Here is a 12,576-nt window from a genome sequence, read left to right on the forward strand (position 1 = left end):
TAGCTTATTTGCCTACATCATACTTTTTAATGATGTGTCACATAGTAAGCTAGCATATTATACGGTGAGCTACCTAGTACTAGATCAAAGCAATGATCTTCAAGCCTAGAAATTCATCATGCAAAAATTTCAACCTATCACAAAAAAGAGTGTTTACCTACACAAAATGTTCAACTTTATCCCGTCAATTACGAAGTACGCAAAAACCGACGTTTTGGAAACCAAGATGAATGAATTCTTAGAGTTAACCCAAGGGAGCAGAACTATTGAAGTGTATCATTAAGCATTCGCTCTCCTCCTCAAGTACTCGCCACCACTGGATGAAGAACAGCTCATGGCCAGGTTCATTCGGGGGCTAAACGAACCTTTGAATATCCTAGTGAAGAATGCCAAGCCAGTTTCCATGGTCGAAGTAGTACAGATGGCAAAGGATTTTGCCAAGGCCTTTGATGTCAAGGTCCCGCCCCAAAACCAGCACCATCATCTTTTAAAATATTTCTAGGTCGAGAGGGTGATTCCAACTTTCCACCGTCTAAGACACAACAAGGTCAATCTCAGGACATGGGAAGTTCCATAATGGAAGAAAGGTCCTTTTCTCGAAACAGCTTCCCTGTATATTTCACCACACTCTCACCCCAGCAGTTTCACGTCGGGTTCACCAAAAACTGTCGTGGAGTGTGCGGTACAGCCAGGAAAGTACGAAACTTCTAGCTGTGAGAGTGAATGTCAAATCCAACAAGGAAACTCACGCACAAAATTTCCCAAGGAGTATTGAACATCACTATTTCCAATGACAATACATGTGTCGATTCACCTCAATACATCCTTGAAATCATTCCGTTGATTGCACAAAATTGCATGAAATCCTTTGAACCATTCACATGTGGGCATAACAAAGCCTTCCCATTTTTCCAATAAACATGTGTCCAGTTACATCCTTTACATCCAGTGCCATTAAAACCATGATATCATGATGCTCTTTTTCACCTGAAAACCTGCCTTAATATTCTAACATTTCACAAGCAAAAGATAGAATACGGCATAGCTATTTCATGTACATAATTTCCAAAACTCAGTCAAGCAGAAACAAGGCCATCTTCCGTGATTTTACAAAACTCCAAGTTCCCCCAAAATTATATCTTGTTCACAAGCTTTTTCCCATATATTCCAAATCTTTTAAGGACTTATATGTCGTGCCCTTTTTCTAAAGTAACAAAGTGGTTTTAAAATTAAGCTTATCTGAATGATGCGATGAGTGAACACGTCGATTTTTTTATTTTTGTTAATCCATAATGGTCGCTTCAGCGCCGATAACACGATGGAGAAAGAAATGGTGAAACAGTCGCCTCTGCGCTGACTGTGAGCTTTGATTTTCCAAAAAGCACATCATCGGATAGCACTCAATTTTCCCTTCATTTCTAGCACCTAAAAGCTATGCACAGAAGATATGGTCTTCGAATGAAATCCTCTGGTCGCCAACGACACTGTTCCCTAACTCTGCAAAATTTTCCTCCCCTCTGGTTTTCCGCCGTTTGCCTCGGGTGCCTTTTCTATTTTTCCCGCGATGAACTCGGCGCCCCCCCCCCCCCCCCCCACCTTTTTCCAGCTATACATGCCATTTAAAAAAGGCTGCGCATTTCGCTTCTATATTTTCTAGAAAAATCCCAAATATGCTTTGTTTTTTAACCTTAGCACTAAGGTTTCAAGGCACAACCTTAACATATATTCACCCATAAGGCATTTTAGCCGATGACTCTTTGAATTCTCTGCTTTGGCACAAACACAAGATTCCCAAAGCATTCTCACACCTATGAAGACATGCTTACAAGCCCCATGTTTTCTATCTCCACATTTCCCCAACATTCAATGAACTCCTCGGCACTGTGATGCTCATTAAATCTCCATTTCTCTTGACACCTTCATAGTTTATAAATCATCATATCGGCCCATGTGATTTATAGAATCCCCAATTGCTCATTCAAGTATTTCTCCATGCCTTCATAAATGCATTCCTTTGTGCATTGGTATGCCCTCATGCCATCATATATAACTGGATGCTTCTAACTTGCCCATGAGCTCTGAGTAACAGCAAAAACATCATCCTCCATACTCATATACAAAAAACTCCTAAATCTGACTCAGCCTCAGCTTGTCTTATTGAACCTGATATACAATATGAACATATGTACATGGCATCATATAATGACTCGTCATGGCACTTAACCCCATGCATCTGGATGTGTATTTGATGGCCTCACATGCACAGTTTCACATCATAGACGTGCCATGGCACGACAACGTACTTGCCTGTACCTTCCTCCTTGTGTTCACCTCTATGCTGTCTTTGAAAGTACAGATCTGAAAAACAGCACTGTACTTGCTTGTTCTTAACTGTACTTGCTTGTACTTGACGGTACTTGCTTGTACTTGACGGTACGGGCTGTTTCTGCAGAGAACCAGAAGTAGCCGCCTGCTGAATTTTGCTACGGGTCGCCTGCGCTGTCTGCAATAGTGTTGCCCAGCTCTTGTACTTGCCGCAGAACTGGCCGTACAGTGTACCTGCAGAAAGTACAGAGCTGTACTTGCAGTCGTACAGCACTGTACAGCCTGGATTCAACAGTCGCAGCCACCTGTCTGTCCCACAGCTCTGCGCCTCTTTGTCCACAACAGTACTTGCAGTCGTACAGGGTTGTACGGCTGTTGTACGGCCTTCTTCAACACAGCTCACAGAAAAACAGCAGCTACAGCACAGATACAGCAGCCGCCTCCTTCTTCCCTGTGCTTTTCCACGCTTGTGTGTCCCTTTTGCTCCACGACTCCCAAAAGGGAAGAGAGAGAGAGAGAGGAGAGAGAAACACTTACTCCAAAAGTGGAGTGACCCTCCTCCCCATAATAATCCCTAGGGCCCCAAACTATAAAAGTTCCCTAGGGCCACTAAGGCCTAGGGGCAAACTTTAATAAACATTAAAGTTTAATGTTTCTAGTTCCCCCCCTTCACACCTAGGGATGTCCACACATCTTAAACTCTGTCCGGGCACCCCCCATGTGAATCATAAAATATTCTGACTCTGCAACCACCATGCCCACACTTGTACTGTTCCATTTTCACAAGGCCATGACAGTGTGTGTGGCGTCGGTATGTGGGGGGCTGGTGATACTGGTGATCCGGCTAGTGAAAATGCCAAGTATGTATGATCTGCGCCAGTAGGACGAGGCGGGATGGAGAATGAGGTGACAAGCTGTGATGCCTCCAAAGACCCCATAATGTAGTCTACCATTTTGCCTCCGGTTTGTGTATGACCCCCATGTGGGAAGCATGTCAGCCCTCCTGATCCCGGCCACTGTAGCATCCCGTTATAAATAACGAGACGATGCTTGGCTCCCAACTCTAGTAAGTGGTTCCCATAATGTCCTCTGTCTTGTCTAGTGTCCTCTGATGCCCGACTAGCCCCTATCTCCTCTGGATCCACAGGGTGGAGGATCCCCATGTCATCATAGTCATACACCTCACACTGTCTGCGCTGTGTGTGGGAATTAAAGTCACCCGTAAGAAATACTTCTTCTAGTGTAGAATAATGCATAATCTCCTCTGACAGGCAAGTGTACGGCGAGGCTCCTGTCTCCTCCTCTTGTGGCATGTCCTCTGTAATGACATATGAGGATCCTGATGGAGGAAACTAACATAGGGCTATGTATATAACCCTGTCTTGTGAGAGCTGTAAGCTGATCCACATGTATCTGGCCTCTGGATCATGTGCTACCACTCTCAGTCTCCCCTGTAGCTCCCGTCTGAATAGAACTGCTACTCCCCCCGACGCTCTCGAGGTACCCTGGCGTGTGGTCCTCCTGTATGCTGACTCCCACTGGAATCCCTCTACTCGAGGTAGCCCTCTCTCTGGGCTCGGATGTGTCTCTGTCAGAAGTATGATGTCTCTCCCCACCACAACATGCTGCAGTCGTACAGGCTGCACCCATAGTGAACCATTACAGCTCCATACTGCCATGTCTATCTCTGTTAGTGGCCATAGGCCCCAAACCGCTAGTCCATGGGCCGGCCATTAATGATGACCCGACCATCTTGATAGAAGGCCTTCTTGCCTTCTCTCCTCGCGTGTAAGACTCGTGGCATGCAAGCTCTCCTATGCTCAAGCTGCATCCTCGTGAGATCATCATCCAAGAAAATAGGAGCTCCCTCTAAGCCTCGTAGTATGACCCTCTTCCTCATGAAGGTGACCCTCTTTTTCTTTAAAGGCCAAAGTGACCTATGAGACCAAAGTTACAACCATGTGACATCTGATACACTGTCTGTTAAAGAAGAGAAAGAGCTGAAGGTAAGTATCTAGCCCTACAATACATGAGTAGGGAGCATCCGAAAGCAGCAACTAGGGAGAGTGGGAAGCTAATGCTACTAGTCAAAATGGCGTACATGAGTACATGGATACATGAATACATGAATATGGGGGAGTACAAAAGTGACAGTGAGTACAATAGTATATGGCTGGAGTGGTAATCATCCTAGGAGCTCTAGCATGGGTGTCTGCCGGATGGCCTGGATATCTGTCATAGTGAGATGCCTGGTCGGACGAGCCCGATGCTTCGCAATGATGCTTTGAATCCTCCGGTGTAGGCACCGTGTCCGATGTGAGGATCCACGAACCCTCGGGCGTATGGATCTGCCCAACTGGATAGCTCTTTCAACTAGAGTCCCACGGGGTGCCCACTGCTGGGCTGTCAGCTTGGTGTCCTCCCCGGGTAGTCCCTCTAAAGAAGGTAGTAATCTGTCTCTGTGTGGACTCCTTGCCAGTCGGGCGTCTGCTCCTAATAATGGACTCTCTGAGCCTGCGGATCTCCAGGAGATAAACCCAAGCATCGCTGATCACAATAGTCCATAACTCTAGCTCTCTGAAAGGCCAAAATGACCTATGAGACCAAAAGGTTACATCATATCCATGAGGTACATCATCCTGGGTACAAAATAGTAATAAAGAAAGATAACAAAAAGCTAGAACTATAAAATTTGATCTAGGTACATGAGTAGAGAGCTCTCATATCACCCTAATACATCCCTCATGGGAAGCTGTGACATGGTGTGAGAGAGAGAAAGAAAGAAAGAAAGAAAGATATATTAACGTCTACGAGAGGCCGAAGTCGGCCTATGAGACAAAAAATAATACAACTGTGTTCTTCCGGTCATCGGAAGAAAAGAAAGAAAAGAAAAAGTGTGCATGTGTTTGGATACAACTGGGAATCATCATGGATCGGTGGAGCCCATATACAAACAATATAAGGGGGGGTGGGGATGTAGATGGAGTGCTAAGGCAAGATGCATCTCTATATGCTGAAGGGGTAGTACAAGCATGCTTTGCAGATCTATGTCTAACTCCATCCAGTGCCATAAGAGGGATATAAGATATCATACATCGCCGATGCTGAGGCTGTGAATGGCGTGAACATGTACCCTGAGTCTGAATGAAAGCGAGCTAGCCTCTCCTGTGTCTCCATCTGGTGTCTGATTCGGATAGCTGCTATCTCTCGGTGACGGAGTCGGGGTGCTCTATGTCCAGTCTCTCTAGGTCTCCTCCTGGCTCTCAATTCCTCTGCTCTTTGTGCGGTCACCCCACGTGGTACATCAGCTGGCACTGGCATAGCTCTCTGGAAGAAATCTGTGAGCTGGGACTGTCTCCCACCCCTAGTGGGAGCGGATGTCTGGAGGAGTCTCTCTCGAGAACTATGAAGCTCTAGTAGTAGTCTGCCAAGCTGTTGCTGGTCCGAGGCCTCCATCAACTGATGTAGTGAAGAGTGCTCCTCAAACAATCTTGCATATCTATCTCTGACCCCCTGGTGGGCTCTACATCTACATACAAAGTGATCCTCAGTCTCCACCTCCTCGCGGCACAATCTGCATATCCGCTCAGCTCTGGGAACCCGTGCCGCTCTCCCAGCCTCTATCTCTAGCTGATGTGATGAGACTCGTAGCTGTCCAATAGCAACGCGAGAGCTGTGTGGCATGTATACATCCATGTACCGTGGTCGATGTATAACCCATCCCCTCAGATGCTCATAAAGTGGTCTCTGTAATACAGCATCTTCGGTGGTAGTGGGCTCTCTGGTGCTGTCCATGTCTCCTGTATGTAGTGCTGCCATATGTCCTGTCTCATCAGTCTCTTTCTCTCATTGAGAGAGAGGTAACCCCGTGGAGCAGACTGATCATACTGAAAAGGTGGCAACCGCTCAATGTCTATCCCATGATGTGAGAACCACTGTAGCATCTGTGCATACCAAGATCCAGTGTGTCCAGCCTCGGCCAGTTGTCTGGATGCCTCAAAAGCTCGACGGGATAATCTCTTTGTGGGCATCTCCCGCATCCTGTATATAAAGGAGATCGTCTGGAACAATGCCTCCACTGCCATAGGTGGTGCAGCAAACTCAGCCCAAACAATGTCGTGCGGGACGGATGGTTTGCTGCGTATCATCCTCGAGAGCATCAAGATCTGTGGTCTCTCCAGCTGTACCCATGTGGAGGCTGCAAGCCCTGGTGCCCAAACCGCTGCTGCATACATCAAGGCTGGTGTCACTAATGTATCAAAGAGCCACCCCTTCGTGGGGGGTTCCTGAAAATGTGCTTGATGACACTGACGCTCAAGGCCAGCAAGAGCTGCATACCCCCGGGTCACTCTGTCTCGGACTGCCTGAGCCATGGAGAAGCGTCCAGCTGAGCTAGTAAATGTGATGCCAAGGTAAGCATAAGAGCTCACCCACCTCGACCCGCCCTCCTGCTAATGTGAGAGTAGTGTGGCTCCTGACTGCGGGTGAGGTGTGGAAGATCATAACCTTGGTTTTCCCAAGGTTCACTGTGAGACCCTGCTGTGCGCAGAAGTCATCAAGAGCCACAAGGTGTCTTTGAAGCCCAACCTGCGTGTCGGATACCAAGACGATGCCATCAGCATAAAGCATAACATGGACAGTAATACTTGATAGCTCAACCCCAGAGCCTCCTCCCTGTGTGATGTAATCGACCACTTCATCAATATAGAGCCCAAAGAGCGTGGGGGAGAGCGGGCACCCCTGCTTCACACCAATGGTGCTAGCAACGGTGTTGGACAAGTCTCGTGGGCATCGGACTCTCCCAAAGACATGCTCATATAGCCTGTATATGCCCCACATCATGTCTGAAGGTATGCCTAGTGTCTGTAGTCGCTGAAAGAGGCGCTCTCTGGGCACAGTATCAAATGCCTTGCGGAAATCCACAAAGCAACAATAGAGCCGTTCCCTCCGTGCCTTGGCCTGATCAATCAGGCACCTCAATGTAAAAATGTGGTCGATGGTCGAGAAGGCTCGACGGAAGCCTGCCTGGCCTGCTGCTTTCAATCCCCCAACCTCTGCATGAGTGCTGAGCTCTGCCTCCAAAACTGCCCTGCGTATAGTTTGGCCAATATATGGCCAATCATGATGGTCCTGTAGTTCCCGGGGTCTAGTACATCTCCCGCATTATGGATCGGCACAATAGTGTGCATCGTCCACTTAGCCGGAAACCCCTCTGACAGAGCTCTGTTGAAGAGATGAGCAAGAAATGGTGCCAATGTATCAATAGCATGGATGAGATGCTCTCCCTGTAATCCTGTATGATCTGTCCGCCCGTCCATGTTGGAGTCGGCATATGGCCCTCCTAACCATAGGTGGGGTGAAGAAGGTGGAGACTGTGGAGCATGGCTATGTGGGCTGTGGTATAGGGGGCTGTGCAGGCACATCATAAAGTCTCTCTGCATATGTCTGCCAGGTCTGAGGATCGGTAATAGGTGTGGGAGGACGGGGCTCTCTGAGTCTCCTCCAAGCAGCAGAGCAGCATCTCTGCTCATGAGCATGTGATATGTGTCCCAGTACTGAGCCTCCTCATAAGCTCGCCGCTTACGGCGTGTGAGAGTATGTATCCTCCTGCCTGCCTGCCTCTGGGTGATCTCCCCGCTAGCCCTCTGCACTCGGAGGCTGCGGTAAAGGTTTCTGCACTCATCATCATACCATCGGTTCTGGGGCATGCTCCTAGATGTAGGTGGCTGTCCTGTCTGTATGTGGTATGGGAAACTCCTCGCGGCTGCAGAGTGCAGTACATGTGAGAGCTGGGAGGTGAGCATAGCCATGGGTGCCGATGGATCTAAGGCAAATAGCTGATCATGAACATGATAGTCGTACACATCGGCTAGGTCCTGAGTGAAGTGGAAAATAGTGCGTGGTGGCTGTATGATGGGTGGGTGGGTCTCCAGTAAGCTCGTGAAAGTGAGGGAAAGTTATATTAACGTCTACGGAAGACCCCAAGGGCCTATGAGACCAAAAGTAATACAATGGTACCATGGATATACTGAGCCATGGAAAACTGAAAGAAAAAGTAAAATGAAAACATCTGACAGTACATGTGATCAACAGATGATCCTGTGTAGAGTGAGATATGCTGTGATCAGCTAATGTCGATACCCGCCTCAGCGAGAACCGATCTGATGGTGGAGTGAATGTTAGGCCTCTATGATGGGCGCGTGACATGTTAGCGGAGAACCTCACGAATCCGTCTCTGTGTGGTGGAGGGTTCTGATGCTCTAGGTCGGGGACGTCTGGCTTGCAGAATGGATCGAGCTCTCTCACTAAGAACTCCTCTGGTGTTGTGTGGAGCTAGAGCGTGGTTACGGGTGGTGGGCTCTGATGTCGTAGAGAAACTGTTGTGGGCAGTGGATTCCGATGTGGATGTATGTACCAGAAAGAAATCTGTGATGGCTCTCTATGAGGTGTCGTGTCGGAGTCGGGGCTCTCTCAGCATGCTGCCTCAATACTACATCCCTATTGTCCGAGCTCCATCAAGTACATGCCCAAGCGCCTCTGATCCTCAAACTGTATCACCCATGTGGGTGGTCCGAATCCCTCTCGGAAGAGGCAATGGAATGTCCCCCATATCTCATAGTAAGCCGGGCAACTGAGCATATAATGGGCCTCATCCTCTACTGCTCCTGTGATGGATGCTGTGCATGTCCCCTCCTCATGTGGGATATCCTCAGCTCTTCCAGTCTCTACTCTGAGGCAGTGGGAGGATACCCTGAGCTGGCCGATCATGATACGCATGGCATGTGACATGTGTATTTGTATGTATCCCGGGATCTCAAAGAATCCATCCTCGGAGAGTCTCAAGAAGTGATCTCTGTAGAACTCACACTTCTTACCAATCTCTGATGGAGACACCCATGTCTGGTGTATTAACGTCTTCGAAAGGTGAAAATGACCTATGAGACCAAAAGTTACAATAATCTGGTCAGATGAAGTACAAATGTCAATGGTGTGTAACAGAAAAAAGTAAGAAAAGATGTAAAGATCTCTAGATCTAGAGATCAAGAGAAACATAGGAAAATGGGAAACATGGGAAGCTACTAAGAGGGGACGAAAGTGTCCACACATAGACATCTCTGGGCGCGTGAGGCTCATGAATGTGTGAGGGTATAGACGGGCCCTGAATGGATGAAATCCCTCATAGGTCACTGAAGCATGAAGAGAAGCTCCTTCGAGCTGAACTGCCTGGAAGGTATCTGCTGGTGATTTGCGATGATCTCTCTAATCCTCCCATGCCATCTGGATCTATATTGGTACCCCGAGGGCTAGGACGTCTGTCTTGACATAGCTGTGAGGCACGCTCAAGAGTGACCCCTCTGGATGTGGATGCGGCTGTGTCCTGACCCTGCCTCTGCTGTGCTGAAGTGGTGCTCCCAAAGAAATCAGTAAGCTGTCTCTGCACAGGACCTGTGTGCTATTCCTCCACGTATGATAGTCTCTCTATGCCGATGTATCTTTAGTAGAAAAAGTCCTAGGCATCTCTGGTCACTGTAGTCCATCACTTTGGCAAGGGGGCCGAACCCCTCTCTGAAAAGGCAATGGAACCTCCCTCTAATCTCACAGCACACGGGGCATGGGCAGATGTAGTGCTCCTCCGTCTCTAGCTCTAGCTGGCATAGCTGACATATACGCTGCTCTGCTGGTACTCTCTGTGGTCCATATTTACTTGTCTCAGTCCTCAGCTGATGAGAGGAAGTGTGGATCTGACAATTAGTGTGATTCTGATGCCATGTGACAATTGTATGTCCATGTATCTCGGACGAGTGATGAAACCATCCGCTGTGAGGCGAAGCAAGTGATCTCTGTAAAAACTCATCTTCGTCCCTAGAGGGCGTGTTGGTGATAACCATGTCCTCTTAGTGTCTAATCTGATAATATCCTGCCTGATGATTCTATCCTGCCTGATGATTCTGTTCACCTTTGAGTGGTGCAAAGTCAGAGAAGGGCCGTCTAAAGAGTACTGAAAAGTTGGCAATCTATCCATCGAGATCCCATGTAGACAGAACCATGTAGTCATCTGTTTATACCAGAATGTCTCGTCTCCCCTTTCTGCAAGCTGTCGTGATGTCTCCAAAGCGAGCCTAGCATATCTTTGTCAAGGGAGCTCCCATAATCTATGGAGGAAAGATACTGACCTGGTAAGTGCCTCTACTATGAGTGTTGCAACAGCCATCTTTGCTCAAATGATCTCATGTGGGACTGACGGCTTACTGTGTATCATCCTAGCAATCATCATAACAAGAGGTCTCTCCATAGACACAAACACACAACACACGCCCCCCCTCCCCCCCCCTCCCCCCGCGGCCCCGGGCCTGTGCATTGGCGGCAATGATCTAGGCTCGGTCCCCAAATGGGGCTTCATATAGTAGAGTAGGGGAGACCAAAGTATCAAAGAGCCATAATTTGGTCTAGGGCTCCTGAAACTGTACCTGTAAGCACATCTTCTCGGGCATCCCTAGGTAGCATATCCTCGTGTCAATCTCACCTCAGTGGCTGCTAGCATGGAAAAAGCTGGGCCCCTAAATAGGACTCCCAGATACACACAGAAGGTAACCTGCTCCACAGTCTCCCCTCTATAAATGAAACCCGGTGCTGATCTGCTAATCCACTGTGCTGAGGTATTAAAAATCATAACCTTAGTCTTGCCCAGGTTTACCTTGAGCACTGAGGTCCCCGGCCTCGGTGTAGGCCTGTAGTGCATCTAAATGTCTACCGAAAACATGAGAGAGATTTTATTAACGTCTACAAAAGATCCAGTAGGTCTATGAGACCAATATGTTTTACAAAAGTTCAATGTTTAGACTGTGAACATTGAAGCAAAAGGTACCGAGGGAGTAATACTTGGGTTTCTCCTTTCTGCATTCTAGATATCACCTTGATCTCTGCTCAAATGTCTTTGGAACTGGAACTTATCCAGATGTCAACATCACAAACATGTATTATGGAGGAGCTGGTATTGCAGGTAAGCTTGTGCTGGGACCTGATTATCTCTCTCGTTATATACATTTAATTTAGCATTATTATTCAATAGAATTGCTAGTAGTCAAGAAAAAACAAGCAGCTAGCTTGTGGTACAGGATAGTCTTCGTGTTATTTTTGTGTGTGCCCCTTTCACCTCTCTGCCGCCTCCTGGTTCTGTGTTCCCTGCTTCTCTCTAGCCCTTTCTCTACCGTCGCCCCGTCACTCTCCGAGCAGGTGTTTAGCTTCCGGGTTGTTCTTCAATGGCAAGAGTAGATGCTTCTGGTCTGCAAATTCCTGGAGGACTCCATGGCAGCCGCTCTGTCATCCCCGGCCGAGGCTGCCATCCCTTGCCTATTTTCAGAGACGGGTCTCCAGGTTCTAGCTTGGACAGTATCCTCCCTTGGAGCCTCTTCTTTGGTTTGCAAGATTGTAGGGAGCCACCCTGGGCACGGACAAATCCGGGATTCGCTCCATGCAGCCCTTATTGCCGAGCTTGGCAAAATCACTGACATCCATTTTCTTGGGCTTGGCTATTCTCATGTTGAGTTTGATTCACCCACATCTGCCGATCGTGTGATTCAACAGTCCTTTTGCGATATGGAGCGCTTAGGTGTTTTGCACGATATGGTACCATGGCTTCGACCTTGCAAGTTGCATCCGATGCCCTAGCAGGTGTATTGAGTTTTTCCAAACCTGTCTATTGAGGTGTATTGAGTTTTTTCAAACCTGTCTGCTTCCCTGGCCTCTGGAAGGAGTATCACCCACTCATTGGATCGATTGGACGATTGATTGGGTAGGCTTTGGAGTCCCGGCACAGACGGCCGCATCAATGGTGGGCAGGATTGTGGGCATCCTATCCATCAATGTGTGCATTGCCTCCCTGGAGGATCTTCTGTCGGTTATTGTGCTCCCGAGCCTCTAGGGTGACCCGATTCTTCAGCGGGTAAAGTATGCCAGTCTCCCCGGCCTGTGCTTCGTTTGCAGGCAGATGGGTTACCTTGTTCGATCCTACCCTCGGCGTCACATCCACAGAGGATGCCGCTCCTAACAGGGAGTGGGATTTTGAGTCTGCCTCGTGTGCCAGCCACTTTCAGGTGGTGTCCCTAGGTCAGCAATTGGGAGATAGCTGTCTAGTAGATATCATCACCCACTTCAGGGCCCTTGCCCGCATGGAGCTAGCAGGCTACTACCTCCGATATCAAGATGGAGACATTGATGCCCCGAGCTTAGAGGTGATATTGTATGTGTTCC

The 12,576-nt window shown here is 48.2% G+C and overlaps 1 protein-coding gene across 1 annotated transcript in view; it reads left to right on the forward strand.

The window, feature by feature from the left end:
* Positions 1-12,576, forward strand: part of LOC147626119 (putative serine protease EDA2) — a 186,370-nt gene that overhangs the window by 95,760 nt on the left and 78,034 nt on the right. The window contains exon 10 of the mRNA XM_086817696.1: positions 11,232-11,326. Within this exon, the coding sequence (XP_086673822.1) occupies positions 11,232-11,326 (95 nt within the window). The remainder of the gene's footprint in view (positions 1-11,231; positions 11,327-12,576) is intronic.

This window comes from Cibotium barometz, chromosome 23 (assembly GCF_041138505.1).
Source record: "Cibotium barometz isolate CiBa-2024 chromosome 23, ASM4113850v1, whole genome shotgun sequence".
Lineage (NCBI taxonomy): Eukaryota > Viridiplantae > Streptophyta > Polypodiopsida > Cyatheales > Cibotiaceae > Cibotium > Cibotium barometz.